Source organism: Panthera leo, chromosome D2 (assembly GCF_018350215.1).
Source record: "Panthera leo isolate Ple1 chromosome D2, P.leo_Ple1_pat1.1, whole genome shotgun sequence".
NCBI classification, from domain to species: Eukaryota; Metazoa; Chordata; class Mammalia; order Carnivora; family Felidae; genus Panthera; species Panthera leo.
This window is the reverse complement of record NC_056689.1, coordinates 80,959,951-80,977,258: the sequence shown is the minus strand read 5'-3', so window position 1 is coordinate 80,977,258 and position 17,308 is coordinate 80,959,951. Positions and strand designations below refer to the sequence as shown.

Here is a 17,308-nt window from a genome sequence, read left to right as displayed (position 1 = left end):
ACTGGCTATGCTGTGAGCCTGAGGTATTGTTTGTCATTTTTACAAGGCTCTACATTCGGTTTTAGTGAGGACCCAGGTTGCTCCTGGCAGGGCGCCGGCCGTCTCACAGCTTCGCAGTCAGATCGCGCCCCCGCAACCCGCGGAGCCCCTGCCGCTCGGCTGTCCTGTAGACTCACCGCCCTCCTTCCCTGCCCATCAACCAGCCATTCGAGAATGCAAGCTCATTTGAACACCGGCCTCAGCAAGCTATAGGCGAAGGCTTGGTAAATCTGCTACAGGAGGAAAATCACATAATACGGCCCAAAGGCACATGTAAATTGTGTTTGAATTATCCTCTCTTTGGGGATTATCTGTGCTGCGGTTCCCCTCCGTTAGTGTGGGTAATTATGAGTCAGATGCCAAAGGCGATAGTTCCTCTGGCAAACAGTGTTTGCTCAGGCTGCTGAGCTGGTCGGGGAGACCCTGCCATGTTTCCTCAAATGTAGCCATTCAGGGGCGCCCGGGTGGCTCTGTCTGTTGAGCGTCCGACTTCGGCTCAGGTCACGACCTCGGGGTTGGTGGGTTCGAGCCCCGCGTCGGGCTCTGTGCTGACAGCTCAGGGCCTGGAGCCTGCTTCGGACTCTGTGTCTCCCTCTCTCTCTGCCCCTCCCCTGCTCACGCTCTTTCTCTCGCTCAAAAATAAATACACATTAAAAAAAGAAAAAGAAAAAAGTAGCCATTCGGAAAAGGGCCAGGGCTACTGCTGTTGATTTCTAGACAGCCTCTCCTATTGGTTTAGTAGAAGACACAGTTGCGGTGGCGACAGGAGCGGCAATAATCCTACCCGTCCTCCGCAGAGCCTAAGGATAGTGGGGTTTCCGGAAGTGGCCAGAACCACGTGACCTCATTAATTGCAGCGGGCGTAACGTAATTCCTCTCTGACATAACCATCTGCATATCCACCCCTCCCTTGGTCGTTCGCTCGTAGATCTTGCTGGTAGGTAACGGAGGCAGTTCCACAGTTGTTTCTTTGGCCCTGAGTCCTGAGCATCCATCAGTGTGAGCCGAACCCCCAGAATCTCCAGGTGTAGATTCCTATTAAGACCCAAATCGATGAAGACCCTGGATAAATACATAACAGATCTCGCTGGTGCCACTGGCATTTTGGACTCAACGCCACTTGTCCCGTTAACATTCAGTTCACCGGACTGAGCCCGTTCTTCTGGCTTCTCGCCTCTTCGGCTGGTCGTTTCTGCAGCCCGCGTCCTGGCCGGGCCCCAGAGGCTGTCCCCCCACGCTGTCCGTGTGCTTCACCCCCACGCAAGTCACTGCCAGGATGTAGGAGAAGACCTCACACAGCGGGAACCAGGGCTCAGCTTCTAAATACTCATAAAGTGACCTCGGAGTCAAGGCAAGAGCCTCGCGCGAGCCAACAATGACCCTTCTCTACTCAGAGGCAGATACACCAAACTTTTGATCTGTTTAATTTGCCGATCTTGCCACCCTTGGAGCCACTGGCCCGGGATCCATTGTTATTGTCTCTTGGTGGTGGTTTTAGCCCAGTCAACTGGAGGCCGTTCGCCGATCTCCATGGTTGCTGTCCCAGCGGTCACCAGCCATCACCTGCACTCCTGGCTTCCACCATCGTCGTCCAATAATCCGTTCTCCCAGCAGCCAGAGTGATATTTTTAGAAGCTCACATGCAGGGGCTCCCTGTTGCTCTCAGGTCACCTTCAGCCTCCTTGCCGTGGCCCCTGCCGCATGCACGTCTCATCCGCAACCCTCCCTCCGCTCTAGACTATGGAGACGTCCTGCCTGTTGCTCTAACACCGCCTGGTCTCCCAGCCTCAGGACTTCTGCTGTTGTTCCATCTGTCTGAACACTGTTCCTCCACACATACCTACTTCTCTTCCTTAGGTCGCAGCCGCCTTAGTCGCACGCCCCCATCTTTAACCTCATGGCGACAGCACCTTCCACAGACTCAGCTGTATTTTTGCTAACTTTTTATTGTCACCCCATCCCCCGGCCCCTCCTGGGAGGTGAGCCTCGTGAGCACTTTAACTTAGGTTGTTTGTCCGTCCCTGTATCCCCAGCACCTAACATCACGCCGAACACAGAGCTGCAGTAAATACTTGTGGGGCGAGGAATGATACACAAATAGTCTGGCCCCTATGGGGAAGGAGGTTCGATGAGAGTTTATCGAAACCCTAATCTCAGCTTGTTTTTCTGACTTGGGTTGGGTTAAGTCCCCAGGGCCAAAGTTCTTGCTGTAGCATGTTGGGGGATATTCTGTCTCCGGGAACTTGGCTGTGACAACTTCAAGAGGCCCAGGAACTGGTTCCCTCTTGAGCAAGACTCCGAGAACGCCTCGGTCTCCACCTTGGAACCGAGACTGTTGGGCCACGTTCAGGGGCTTATTATGTTCCTGTCTGTTTGGGGAAGGGCTTTTGTTTATAACCCCGACAGTGAAAATTCAATCAAGCAACCAGTTTCAAATGTTGCTCTGCATATCAAAAATTTTACATACGATTTTTTTTTTTTTTTTAAACTGGACGGCCCAGACAGGTCGAAATCATGCGGAGGTAATTTAAGCCTCTCTGTGTGTGCCACTGACAGAGGAATGAATGTTCGCGGCCATGAGCCGGCCCCTCCCCCATGGCTTTTTATTATTATGTGGTTAGGCTTCTCTCTGAGCTTGCAATTCTCTGAATTCATGAGAAAATCTGGACTCCTCTGAAAACTGCAGAGACAGGAAAATTGCGTTCATGTGTTTGTTTTCATTATCTGGAATTGTGTATTTTCTAAATGATGATCCAAGGCCACTTGGAAAAATCCCCTGGTCATTCATTTCACCCCTTCGTGGTCTGAAAGGTGTAAGTGCCTGAACAACCAAGGCCCTTCCTGCGAGTTTTTCAACAGGAGATTAATTCATTTTTTCTGTGATAGAGCTGTATTTTCTCCTGGAGGATTCGCTGAATCTGTTCATGATTAATCGCAGAGTCGTGGGAGAAAAGGAGACTTCTGCGTCTTTCACACCTCGATAAGGGAAAAGGGCCAGATCTTCACCCCTTCCAAAGGTGTCGCATTTGGGGTACACGAGCGGGTACGGCCGGGGCTAATCTTTTCTCCCGTCTGAGTCCACAGCTATCACCATAAAGCCTGCCTGTAACACATGGTCATGAAGCTTGACTTCTTTTCTCATAACGTGGTAAAAATATGAGAAATGATACCTTTCCTGGTGCTTTGCTTTTCCCTCTTCCAGAAGGTTTCCAGATTTCTTGAGGGATACCTAAATTCATGAATCAGCACAGCTGGGCGGCGAGCAGGAACACTGCTATGATACAAACATTTTTCTTGTAAAAATCCTGTTTTGAAGATCCCGGACTGATGGGGATTTGTTTTATAAAAGATGTTTCCCTCGGGCTTATGTGACTGGAAAGCTGATTCAAAGCATGCCTTGGTCATTTGTGCCGTTGTCTGAAAGCATGGCCAGAGCACGAGAGCTTTAACCGGGCAGCAATATCGTTAATGCAGACACCAGCCCGTCCGTCGCGGGGACCAAACCCAGCTCGACCCCCGTTTCCTCCAACCGCTTTTCATTGCAGAAGCAGAAGGCTTTGTTTTTTTTTGTTTGTTTTTCATGTGTGCTTTTGAGACCACCCTCCAGGAATTGCTCTTTTTCTCCTAAAAGTGCCTTTGGGATTCTCCCAGTAATTCATGGAAGGGTGCAAATGTTTCTTGAGGAAGCTCGATTAAAATGTAACCCACTTCAGAGGCTGCCTTCACTAGTCATACGTCTGCCATTGCCCTCTCCTCCGTGCCTGCCCCTTGGTGCACAGTCTCTCCCTTCCTCTCCGCTCCTTCACCCTCCCCAAACCCCCTTCTCCAGGGCCTGGAGTTCAGTCTTTCCGTTCTTCCTTTCTTGACACTGTTTCTTTCTACTCTTGATCCTTTCTGGTTTTACCCTTAGCACCTCCTTCTTGCCCAACTCTGTTCCAGTCTGGCCGTTCCCCATTGTCCGGACCACTCATCCTTTGCTTCTAACTAGATTTTCGCATGATCGGCCCCGAGGAGTAAGCTGCCTGAAACGGGCTATTCAGTGTTGCCCCCAAAAGTAGGCCATAGAGGGGAAGGCGACACACATGAGACACTGGATGGCATCTTCTTCTGTAGTGACCTTCAGATGTGCTGCAGGTGGCTCAGAATGAATGGCCATCGGCTGGCTGGGGTTCCGGAGAATTGCTTTGGTCTGACTCATCTACGTGCATGTTTCGCGTAATAACGTTCTTGACTCGTTCTCGTCCCGCCGCCATCAATGAGTCAGAGGGCAGGCGGGATTCCTCTTGAAGGATTTCCCGGATGGAAATGGAAGCCGGTCACCCATGTGGAGAAGGTTTTCCAGAGGTTGTCGGGGTTGGAGGTGAACTTCAGAGGGGACAGGGGTAGGGTCGGTGGTGGTGGTGAGGATTCTCTCGCCTCAGTTAAAGGGTGTGGGTCCAGAGATACGGGCAGTGTTCTGGAAGCCGCGGAGAGGTGTTATAGGAAATTAAAGTCCGTGTTTACTTTTGGCAGCATAAAAGAGAGACCCTCAAGATGACCAAGTACGTAGAGCTGGTTATTGTCGCGGACAACCGAGAGGTAAGAGCTTTATCAAACTTCTCGGTACAGTTGGTTAAAAACAGAAATAGGGAGAAGAAAATATTGAGCAAGTTATCCCTCGCCCTGATTAACCTCATTTTCTATGAGCCCTTAAAAGCATTGGAAACAACCCGTTGAAGCGGTTTCCTAGTATCATAACGTATGAAATATTAAAAATGCACCTGATATTCCAAAATAATGGCAAGGGCTGCAGTAAAGGCAGGACTGCCCTGTGGCTAAGGTCCCCAAACAGAAGTATTTGGGGGAAATGGCAGATGGCTTGAGAATGTATTCTACAGCATTTGGGGGGAAAGTTGGGTTTAAAAATGTCCGATGCATCCCAAACCAAAATGAATTAATGAATGCAGGCTGCAGGGACACGGCAGAAAAACTGACGTGTGCTTTGGTGCTACGTTAGCTTTCTTCCTTTCATTGGTTTCCGGTGAGCTGTTTTGAAATGATCTTCTCTGAATTCCTTCCTCACCTCTGCCCCATGGTCTGAATGAGGTGACTTTTTCTCGTGAACTCACTCGACACCTACGAATGAAACAGGCTTGACTGTTTCTCAGAAAACTGTTCCCGTTCAGGAAGGTCAGATTTGAGGGGAGAAGGGGACCTCATTAACTTTTCTCCCTTCTCCTCTGCCTTGTTTGACTGCTTGCCATGAGCTTCTATTCCTTTTACTGTTTCATTTTTAAAAACAAATATAAAGGAAATTTCTGAGGATGTTAAAATCAAGTTGATGATATGAAAAATGGCTTTGGACTGCCTTCTCGCTGTCTGTTCTCTCCGCCAAAACATGTCACAGCCTCCACCATTTGTGTGGCTGGAAAAATCGCAGAAGTTGCTGTGTCCTGAGCGCTTGGCTTGGGCACATTTCAGGGAGTTTCAGAAAGTCCCCAGACAGGGAAATTTACTCCTCAGGATGGGAACTCATTTCACCGTAAACTGGGGAGGGCCCCGGGTGGTGTGTGAAGCCCAAGACTTCACATTTCCAGGAGCTGGGAAGATGAGATTTGATGGGTATTCTCGCCGTTATTAATGCTGACATTTAAAATTATTAAGTTTCAGAGGCAAGGAAAAGATCTGGAAAAAGTTAAGCAGCGATTAATAGAGATCGCTAATCACGTTGACAAGGTAAGTTCTTTTTGGGGTAATTAAATCACTCAAATCACGTAAATGTTTAGAAACGGGCTGCAGGGAATGAAGCACACCTCGTCTGACTTGGCAGTGAGATCGGTTCTGCCTCTGGTCCTGGGCTGGAACACGGACTTCCCCTTCCTCTGAGCACAGAATTCCCGGGCGTGGAAAAGCTACAGGAGATGCACGCTGTCTGGACCGCGGTGGCCTGGGGCTACATCTCCCTCCAGACTCTCTTCTGGCCAGAGACCCAGCGTGAGGGGAACCCTCCTCCATCAGAGCCGGGAAACCTGTAGGACGCATCCGACCCTCTGGGACGCATCCGACCCTCTGGGGAACTCCTAAGTGCGCCTCCTCCCAGGTCTCCCCGAGTTGCTCCCCAGGGCCCCCTCCCCGCCGAGGGCAGGCTGTCATTTATAAAGGACACGCGGGCTCCAAGGTCCGGAGACATGGCCATTGGCTTTGGGTTCAATCAGCTGTTGGAATATCTCCCCTCCCCCCCCCCATTCAAAGAGGTTGGGAGCTTTGGCAACCAACCTTGGCAAAGGTGGTTCAGACCTAGAGGAAACCCCAGAAGCCTGGTCTAATCCCAGGAGTGTGTGCTCAGCAACACTCCCTACACTACCTGTCCACAAGCAGAGGGCGAAGCTGTCTGAGCACCTGCCCTTCTCCACGCACCCCGCGGAACAGAGCCATCAAGCTGTCTGGTGCTGGCTCTCGGTCTAAAACGGCTTCTCACACCCGCCTGCACGTTGGAGTTGCCTGGAAGCTTCCAAAGGCATCGCTGCCCGGGCACCTTGGCAACTGGGGGGCTGTTAATAACTTGCACCGGTAATTAGAGAACAACATACCTCGGAAAAGACCTGACGGACTGCATGGAATTTGCCAGCCTGGCTGTTCTTGTGTTTCTGGCCGAGAGAGAGTTTAATTCCTGAGCACCCGTAGGCGGGCCGCCCCCAGCAGACCCCGAGGCCCCTGCTGGGGGTCCGCGGGCTCCTCCAGATGCTCTGTGCCTCCGAACCTGCTCACTGATGAGCCCTGGGCTCTGGCCAGTGTTCCAAGGTTCAGTTTTGCATCGCTGCAAGTGACAGCATCTCGGCCCCAAAACGACGACTGCTCCAGGGGCAACTTCACGTTAACAGCTGCCCGGCTGGCTGCATTGGCCTGAAGGGAAGGGGGAGAACGACAGCCCAGGCCGAAAGACCAGGCAGTGATTTAGTGCAAAGGTGACCTTCTGAAACCTCCAGGCCACTCCCCCCACCCCCCACCCCCCACCCCTGTAAGTAAAACACAGGAGGCGGGTCTGATGCTCAGAGGCGAGAGCGAGGCCTGGGCACTAGAGCCGAGGGATGTTCCCCAGGTCCTGATCCCGCAGGGCAGGGCAGGGCAGAGCCCTGACACGTGTGCTCGCCCAAGCTTCGCCTCTTTAACCTCTCACCTCCAGTCTGTCCCACGTCTTCTCAAGAAGTTAGCACCAGCCGCAGGTCCATTAGCGCTGACCCTCTGTGACCTACTTCTGGAAGGGCTGGTCTTCTGTGCGTTTCATTTCTGCAGGTACCTCCCCTCTCACGGGAGTCTTTGTTCCCCCTCTCCCGGGCCGGTTGCCTGAAGGATGCGAGTTCTCATGTCGGACCCCGCAGGGGCTTCCCTTTAATTCCACCCATTTTTTTCAGATCCGTTTCTTCCAAAAAGCCTCCCTTGAGCCCTCAAGCACAGCCCCCTCTGAATCCCTGGTTTCTGCCCTCTCTTGGGAGTTCAGTCTGTTGGAGTGAACTGTCCTAATGGCCAAGAGTCCCCAGCCTTGAGCCTCTTGCTGACCTCTGAGCAAGGGCAAGGGAACCCTCATTCTTGTTCTTGGTGCCACTGCTGAGCCCGGCACTCAGCAGGAGCCGAGCAAATCCTTGTCGCCGCTGCGTTCGTGGGCGAATCGATGCCACTGCCCTCGGATGGTGTCCACCCCCGTCCTGGGCTGCGTGGGCCAGGCACACAGCCGCCAGGCCCCCGTCGAGCGTCTCCCCAGGCCTGCAGTCACAGTGGGTCATCTTGGAAGGGAGCCTGAGCACTCGCACAGAAGGGGCCGTGCTACATAGCGGTTTAAATCTGGGCGCCAGGCCCACTCTGCTCGTGTCCACATCCCGGCCACGCCAGTCGTGCCTTGAGCGGTTGCCTGATCCCTCCAGGTCTCGGTGTCTCTGAGTGTAAAATGGGGTTAATGCTAACTCTTGGTTCATGGAGCTGTCGTGAATGCTAAGAGAGCTGCGGCGTGGAAAGTCCTGAGTGCTGCGCCAAGGACGTAGTAAGTGCTCGCTGAGTGTCCGCTGTGGTTATGGGTATCAGCCATCAGCAGCCTGGGAAGAACGCTCCCAGCAGGCAGGATTGTCTGTGATGACTCAGGAGGAGTAGCACGCACGACACTTGCTCAGTGACGCCGATTTGGAGAGGAAGGACCGTGTGTGATATGCTGACGTGTGAAGTCTGTTATAAGGACGTGACCCGAGAGAGCCAGCAGAAATGGTAACCCATCATGGTACGAAAAGCTCCTTGGTTGGCCAGCACCAACGTCGGCTCTGAGAAACAATGACACGCAGTCCCATACAGACCTTAGTGACCCTCCCATACAGCCCTCATCGGAGGCAAACACAGTGTCCCCTTCACAGGTGACAACCTGAAGCCCACACAGGGCATTGGCTCTGAGGTTGTCGCTTAGCAAGGCGGTGTGAGCATCGGCACTGGACTTCTTACCCATCTGCCTCCTGATCACTGTTACCTTTGTGCCTGACACAGTGGGAAGTGTGGTCCCTCTGTCAAAAGGCAGCAGCCAAGACGCATGCCATCAGGATTCCAGAGGAGTCCGGGAACTTCATTCAGCCCGGGAAGCCTGGGCTGGGAGCTTACGAGTGGATACCACAGACAAGACCAAGCAATGCTTTTTTTTTTTTTTCCTCTCTCTCTCTAATTAATTTAAGTTCTAATTAGTTCCTTTAATGAACTATTGGTTAATTGCAGTATTGGTTTCAGGAGTAGACTTCAGTGGTTCATCATTTACATACAACACCCGGTGCTCACCACAAGTGGCCTCCTTCCTGCCCATCCCCCACCCAGCCCATCCCCCACCCACCTCCCTCCGTCCACCCTCAGTGTGTTCTGTGTCGTTCAGAGTCTCTTATGGTTTCTTTCCCTCTCTCTTTTTTTCTTCCCTCCCATATGTTCATCTGTTTTGTTTCTTAAATTCCACATATCACAGACCGAGCAATTCTTGATTAAAAACAAGCTGTTGGGCAGCATTTGGGTCGAAGCATTGTCTCATGAACTTATTAATGTAATGCCCATAATTGTCATCTGCTTGAGACCCAGTTGACGTTCTGCCATGTAGCTTGTGTCCCAGTCATACCCTTGTGCTCACCAGATGACCGCGGGGAGACGAGCAGGGGAAACGGCGAGCCTGCCCTCCGCGGGTTCAGCACCAGGGTCAGAGGCTCACACTTGGGGAGCTGATTGCCCTCTGGCTCACCACATTGGAATGGGGCTTAACCATCAAATGCGGAGCTTCTGCGACTTGTGTTACTTGTTGGCCCGGATCCTGGTAGAGGAAAAATGGGACGAGCTCACACCTGGAACTTAACTTTGGCTGCTGTCATCAGCCACCTGTTTCTGCCTGGTTACCAGGCATCTCAGAAAATGAGGACCTTCCCATTGTGTACCACCTCACCCCTCATGGGCGTTGGAAGATTTTACAGCCAGCCAGGTGATCCCGTGTCCTCACCCCCCGGGTCCTGGGCACAGAGCCACCTCCTTAGCCACCTCCTGCCACTTAGGGGGCAGGAAAGTAGTTGGGGGCAACACGGAGTTCTTCCCTCTGCCCTGACCACTCATCTCGCCCTGGATAAAACTATCCCTTAGCCATTAGAAGAATTGCTCGTCCTACCTCTGACCCAGGATGATCTGCTTGTGGAGGGAGGGCTGTAGGTTGAAGTCAGGGATGTGTGCAGACGGGAGACAGAATAGCAATGACAATACTTGCTTTGGGCAGGGTACCCAAGACTTTCTATCACAAGGCTGTAAAAGAGGAACTTCCTTTAGATCTTTCCTGTGACACCTCTGGTGAGCTAACTTCTGGCTGTGAGGAGAATGGTCAACGAAGTTCCCGAAGAAGAAGGGTTCTGCTTATCCCTTTATTATTCCGAAAGATATTGATTTGTTCATTTGATTAGAACCTTCTAGGTTGGTTACAAGTGACGGAATGTGATCGTGTCAGCCAAGTCTGAGTCTTTGCTGAAAAATTAATACAGATTCATTTTCAGCAACTCGTAGGTAGAGCGTTTTGCTTAAAAGGAACAAATTATTGTCCTTGGCAGTGTCTGAAAGAGCCTAATTCCCTCATTGTTTTTCTTGCCGTAGTTATTAACTGGCTGTCTTTAGGCATAATGTGACTATGTTAGCAATGGTAACACATCTATATGCACATTTTAAATCACCAGTGAACTGTGTGAAACGTGTGCTTCCATACCAATAAGGGCAGACGTCAAAAAGCCTATTAACTTTGGCATCTAACTGGCCAGCCACATTGGAAACCCAGTTAACACATCACTTTGTATCAGACACTGTAAATATTTCTTAAATTCTAACGCCACAGGAACAAGGGAGCAGAGAGGGATTTTTCTCACCCGGGTCAGTGAGGCTCACAACATGCAAATATGTACTAGTCTTCGTTTGAAGTTCTTATGAATGTGATCCCCAGAGGATGCCTGTCTCGGTCAGTTTTACAGACCACTGAACATTCGGATAGTGCTGGTGGGCGTCGAGGTATGGAATGACATCGACAAATGCTCGATTAGTCAGGACCCGTTCACAAGCCTCCACGAATTCCTGGACTGGAGAAAGATGAAGCTTCTACCTCGAAAATCACATGACAACGCCCAGCTTATCAGGTAGAGTGTTCGTGATCTGTTCTTTGCTTGAAGAACGCGTGACCTCAGCAACCCCCTGTCCTGGCAGTCGCTGAAGCTGCACGCCTCTCTACAGAGCTCACTGGCTTGTACAAGGGTGTTTCCCAGCCCACAGCAGCGGGGCACACGCCATCCTGACCAAACTGTGGGTCTGTTGGGAACGTCTCCCTTTGAACCCCCTAGGAAACCTGTCCCTCCAAGAGATGTCTTATTTTCTTTTTCCATCACCTGGATGTTTTCCTCTATGCAAATTTCTCTAGTCTTTGTCTTGATATAAAATTGTCCCGAGTAGGCGATTAAAAAAAAAAAAAGCTCATTTTCTTTCATTATTACTGAAAAATGTTTATGCAAGATGTGAGGACGATGTATTAGGATGATTATTGCCAGATGCCTGGAGAGAGGAAATGTTCATTCCTCCTCCTGTTTCTCTAGGACTCTGGTTTTCTAGATCAGAGGACCCCAGCGGTCTGCATTCTTTCGATCGCTGTGGACTGAGCATCCATCAGGAAGCCAGCACCCTTGAGGTGCTTTTAACATAACGGTGACCAGTACTGTAAGGCTCCCTGCTCTCAGGAGTCCCCAGTCCGTTGGGAGAAGGTGACAACGAACAAGGAAATTGCAGAGAGCGCTAAGTGTCACGGAGATAATAAAATGAGGGAAAACACAGCTATAATGTAACATACTATATTAGGAAGATATTCGGACACCTTTATATTTAAAGGGAAAAAAGTGTAATCATAAACTGAATTAGTAAGGAGTGGGTTTTTCCCAAAGTGACAAACTTTTTATTAAGACCCTTAAACCTTATTCTTACATTCTCATGTAGCTCACTTCACTGAATTGAAAGCTTCAGGGTCAGAGACACTTGTCTTAGGCAAATTGTATCTAGTTTCTTAAAAACTTATAGAAAGCTAAAAGCCATTCTTACCCCGTCCTTACTTTAGAAAATGCCTGCATACAAACCGAGGCTGTTGGCATTCCCTGATAATTTACTTTGGCCATTTTCACAGGGTTGTTTGTTTTTTTTTTTCCCGCCTTGGATATTTGTGGTCGCCTCATATTTTATGCATTGATTAATCCTGAACTACTAAAAGTACATTTTAGATATTCTGAGTCAGAGTATTTTGTTTTGATTTTTTTCCCCAAACGGAGTCTGTCCAACTTGAACATCTGGAAATAAATTAGCCTCTTATATAACCTTATTATTTATATGCATATATAATGGTATCTGTTAAAATGGTCTATATGGATGTAAATACAAAACCTGTAACCACAACTGCTGTACATATGAGTATGATAGGACGGATGGATGGACAGATGGATAGATGCATGCATACATACACAGATGAGGTTTTATATATACTTACTCCCTTTTGTCCAGTTGAATGCTGTTAAAATAACTAACTTTTCAAACAGTATGTGTCTACCTACGTATGTACATGGCCAAGATAACATGAGTAAGTCATTTAAAGATTTAAAAGAGATTCCCTTAAAGAAGATTCAACAAATACAAACAATGTGGGTTTTTTTTTAATTTTTTAATGTTTACTTATTTTTGAGAGACAGAATGTGAGTGGCAGAGGGACAGAGGGAGAGACCCAGAATCCCAAGCAGGCTCCAGGCTCTGAGCTGTCAGCACAGAGCCCAACGCAGGGCTTGAACCCACAAACCGCAAGATCACGACCTGAGCCGAAGTCGGACGCTTGACCGGCTGAGCCACACAGGTGCCCCACAATGCCATTTCTCTCTAGCAGATGGGAATGACCTTGGACACTTAACTGACTGAGCCACGCAGGCACCCCTGACAAATACAAACAATGTTTAATTTGTAACGCAAGAGGGTCGAATGAACAACGCTTGCATGAAACAAGCCTTGATGTCATTGGACTCACTGATCAGGTTAAGAATCCACAGGGGGGGAAAGCCGGTACCTGAGCCATAACGTCCCCTCCTGGAAACTTCCTTCTGGTGTAGTAAGGCTTTGTGGCTGCTTATTCTACATTGACTCCAGAGGAGCAGTCATTTCTCTGCTGATTCCCCTTTTGCCAACTACGTTAGCATCACACTTTAAAGAATTTGGGTTTCTGGCCTAATTGTAACGTCACACAGGAAAGCAAACTTCAGCTACAACCAGAAGTCTAATGAACCACCACATCCATTTCATTTAGTTACCAGTGATTCTCTGTGATGGCCTCAGCGCTTCATTAGCAGGCATTGTTCAAAAGGAGTAGCTCCTGGGGCGCCTGGATGGCCCTGTCGGTTAAGTGTCTGACTCTTGGTTTCAGCTCAGGTCACGATCTCATGGTTTGTGGTCAAGCCCTACGTCGGGCTCTGTGCTGACTGTGCAGAGCCTGCTTGGTTTTCTCTCTCTCTCTCTCTCTCTCTCTCTCTGTCTCTCTCTGTCTCTCTCTCTCTCTGTCTCATAATTTAAGAGTGGCTTTTTGTCTGTTTCCTAGTGGGGTTTATTTCCAAGGGACCACCATTGGCATGGCACCCATCATGAGCATGTGCACAGCAGAGCAGTCCGGAGGAATCGTCATGGTAAGTCAAGGGCACCGGGGAGCCGATGTTGGTGCCCCAGACACTTCCCTCGCTGTCTCGGGACTGCCCTGCTTTTATCAGACTCAGTAAAATGAGGCCTTTTTCTTAAATGGCTTTTAGATGTCATTCCACCTTATTTTCTAGCTCCGTTGATGATCTTCCCTACCCCATAATGTTTCAGGGACTCTTTATTCAAAACACCAAGTCACACACAAGTGAGGTGAGTGTGTAAAAATAACTCAGTGGAAGCCCGTCTGCCCCTTTTTTGGAGAAGAAGTTTCAGCTGGGGTCTTGGTCCAAGCATTTCAGTCCAGGATGCCTCCCGGCATTGGGATGAGCCAGGACACGGGGTTGCCCTCCTCATTCGGTTTCTTAGACAGACTGTGGTCTCACCAAACATTACTACCAGAATGGTTTTCTGATGGTTCTGCGTCCAAGGCCCAACAGCCAAAAGTCTGAGGTTTTTAACTGTTTACCACTGCACATGCTTGACCCACCTCCTAGCCTGTGTCCAATTTGTCTTTATAATAACATTAATCTTGGAAGGCAGATACTTAGGTTTATTGATTTGTAAGGATATTTTTGTCATATGTGGGCTCTATACGTTTATACAAGGGGGCAAAACAGGAAGAGTATTTGGGGCTTGTTTCTTACGAATTTAAGAGGGAAAGAGCTTTGATATGCTACCCAACAGGGGACTCCTGTTCCACTCCATCCGTTACTTAGAGAAAAGGTTTCACCTCATGCTGGTGCTGTCCCTCTTCCGAAAATATAGCGGCCCCTTTGCACCAGCCCTCAGCCAGGGCGTATTCTCGGAGACCAGTCTGACATCTCCGTTGAACGAACAGAACCTTGCCCTTCTAAGAAACCATGGTTTCCTCCACACTCTTTTTCCAAACAGAACCTTTCTGAATACTCCATTGTATTAAGGAGCAGAAGGAGTAATGTTCTGCTGACTCTTATTTTCCTTCCGTACTGCCCGACCTAATCTTCTTAGTGAACATACATAACAAATGTTGTCTCTTCTCTGATAAGTGTTGCTAATTCCTGTAAACATGCACTGAACATATAAGCCGGAGAGGCCTTTGGGAAAAGCGTGGTCACTCTGGATTTCTGGCTTGTACAAGCTACCCTCTGGTTTTCTTTGAACTTACAAGCCCTTTGTGTGCTCTCCACCATGGAAGTCCCTGGAAAGATTGCTTTTTGTTGGTGCCAGGTTAATTTCAAGTCAGATCCTGACTACATTTTTACAGAGGAGCCTGTAAAATTTTAAGAGGGAATAATTTTCTGTTTCATGGCTCCATGGTCAGTTGCTCCTGACTTTGCCACTTAAAATGGGCATAAATATTTTTTAGAGCTGAAACTGAATTCCTCATAAGCATAGCAGACTCTGCCGTTTGGGGTGTTTCAACATTTTTATAACCATTCTGATCATATTTAAGTGGCTTTCTTCGGTTTGTATCCCTTATTCTGTTTCCATACAAGCGCTTGATCAAGATTCCTCCTTTAAAAAGCATACAGAAAAGCCTGTGTTGTTTTTTTTTTTTTTCAAATGGATGAAAATGAACGTGGCAGATATAAGCAAATATGTGGACTGCAGTGGCAATCAGGTCAAGGTCAAAGTTCATCAACAGGAAATATGTTTGACCTACATGTCAGCGGTGAAGGTCATCCTTAGACACATCCTTTGTCCGCTCCAGTTAGGAGAGAGGCGTCAAGTGGGACGGAAGGCCACAGCCCCTTTAATTCTATAAAATTCCTGAGATAAATGAGCTCAATGTTTTGGCCAGACCTGAAACTTCTAGACTCACATTCTCCTATTATGTCTCTGGAATTAAGTTCATGGGTGTTCCATGTGACTATGCCTGCTTCAAGGACTCACAAATACCTAAGAGGAAGGAAATCAGGTAGCGAAGAAGCAAGAATCCCTATCAAGTTGAAAAGACGAGTTCCACTACTGTTGTGCTATTTTTTTAAGATAGAGCAAATCATGAATTCAGTAACTTAAAGCCGTGCCTTTGTATCTAACTGAACTAAAACAATCTAGGTTTGGGGATGATGCCGTAAATAAAGAGGTAGGCGGGGCGCCTGGTTGGTTCAGTCAGTTAAGCGTCTGACTCTGGATTTCGGCTCGGGTCATGATCTCACGGTTCATGGGATCGAGCCCTGCATCGGGCTCCGTGCTGACGGTGCGGAGCCTGCTTGGGACTCCCTCTCCCTCTGTCTCTGCCCCTTCCCTGCTCACTCTTTCTCTCTCTCTTTCAAAATAAATAAATAAACTTGAAAAAGTATTTTAAAATATATTTTTAAAATAATTAATTTAAAAAGAAGTAAGTTTTTTTTTTCTTATTACAAACCTAAACTGTTTGTCAGGGTCCCTTGAGAGACAATTCTGTTCATAATCACCTATCCATGAGACAGTGTAAAACAATTTGGCAATTGAAAACTAACACAGGCCATTTGGTGATACAAAAGAATCAAATAATCGTTTTTAAAGGACGAATTCCTTGAATTTTGTGCCAGAGCATGTGAAATGTGGCCCTCCACATTCCTAGGTTGATGACTTTCTCTTTGCCAACCTGTGTTATTCTTGAGAATTGATTTCCTGAAACATACTTGTGAAGCTTCCTACAACAGGAAACTGTAAAATCTAAACAAAGTAATTTATTAGGAATTTCATCCATTCTAAGAATTACTTGGTTCCGTGATGTGCTGCTCTCTTCTTAGACTCAGGGCTGAAAAGGGGCAGCTACAGCTATAAGCAAGAACCTATAATAATCTTTTAGGAGCACGCCTTTACAGGGGGCCCCGCAAAGGTCATCTGTGTCAGGAATGATGCTTTCTCCCAAGCACGGTATCACTGTTTCCTGGCAGTTTCTTGGAAAACCCCTTATCTCTTTCCTGGGAGGCACAAAGCAGTATTTGAATAAGGGAACTTCTTTGCTCTGCGATGTGCAGCCCTTTTCAGAAACACCACCGATGGGCCCAATTTCTGCAAATCACATTTAGTAATGAACAGTTTTCGTGTGTTCAAGTTAAGGAACAATATTTTAATAATCAGCGTTGAATAATTTAGTAACGATACTGTAAGTAACAATCATTTCCAGTATCTCCTTAGCCAAGCCAACCACGTACTCCGTTAAGATAGGGGTGGCCATACAATGCTTGCTAGACGGAGAGACCACCTTCCAAAACCCATCAAAGGGTAGAACGAACCCCCGGAAGCAAGAGTGAGAGAATAAGGCTGCTTCGGTCCATTTCCAAAGTCTGCAAGAGACCAGCAAGAAAGAGGCATAACTGGTCTCCATCTTAATTCAGTGAATCTTCAGATTATTCAATGTGGTTAGCTTTTTTTTTTTTTTTGTGAATTCTCGTGAATTTTCCAAGTATCCTTCTTTTTTTTTTTTTAATTTTTTAAGTTAATTTATTTTGAGAGAGACAGAGTGTACGGGAGGGGCAGAGAGAGAGGGAGAGATAAAGAATCCCAAGCAGGCTCCTTGCAGCCAACACAGGGCCAGATGTGGGGCTCGAACTCACAAACGGCGAGATCATGACCTGAGCTGAAGTCGGACCCTTAACCACCTGAACCACCCAGGCGCCCCTCAAGTATCCTTCTCTACCAAGTAGACAGGAGGGGTGTGCTCAGTAACACCTGCTTAGGTCTTATTTAGAATGTCACAAAGTATAGGGACACCTGGGTGGCTCAGTCACTTAAGCGTCCACCTTCAGCTCGGGTCACGATCTCGCGGTTCGTGGGATCGAGCCCGGAGTTGGAGCTTGTGTTGACAGTGCAGAGACTGCTTGGGATTTTCTCTCTCCCTCCCTTTTGGCCCCTCTCCCAGCCACCCCCCCCCCTCAAAAGACACTTTCAAAAGAAAGAAAGGTGTTTTATAAGAGACTGTGGGGAACAGAATGGAGATGATTGCCTTGAGTATTTCACATAAAGACATAAGGAGTCCTAAATGTGTCCATGATGTAGGCACTCCTCTGCAGAAGGGACCCCAAACTGGTTTAATAAAATAGGTCAGATTGTTTTTTAAGTTTGAACTAAATAATGGGGCTCT

The 17,308-nt window shown here is 48.3% G+C and overlaps 1 protein-coding gene and 1 long non-coding RNA gene across 2 annotated transcripts in view; one reads left to right on the top strand and one right to left on the bottom strand.

Moving 5' to 3' along the window:
* Positions 1–17,308, top strand: part of ADAM12 (ADAM metallopeptidase domain 12) — a 347,394-nt gene that overhangs the window by 248,474 nt on the left and 81,612 nt on the right. The window contains exons 7-10 of the mRNA XM_042908975.1: positions 4,552–4,617; positions 5,683–5,754; positions 10,516–10,685; positions 13,160–13,244. Of these exons, the coding sequence (XP_042764909.1) occupies positions 4,552–4,617; positions 5,683–5,754; positions 10,516–10,685; positions 13,160–13,244 (393 nt within the window). The remainder of the gene's footprint in view (positions 1–4,551; positions 4,618–5,682; positions 5,755–10,515; positions 10,686–13,159; positions 13,245–17,308) is intronic.
* On the bottom strand, positions 6,151–14,404 carry LOC122202553. Its single transcript, XR_006194727.1, has 5 exons — positions 13,985–14,404; positions 9,683–10,029; positions 9,161–9,337; positions 7,196–7,362; positions 6,151–6,921 (listed from the first exon to the last, which is right to left on the bottom strand). It is a non-coding gene; the product is annotated as an uncharacterized LOC122202553 (long non-coding RNA).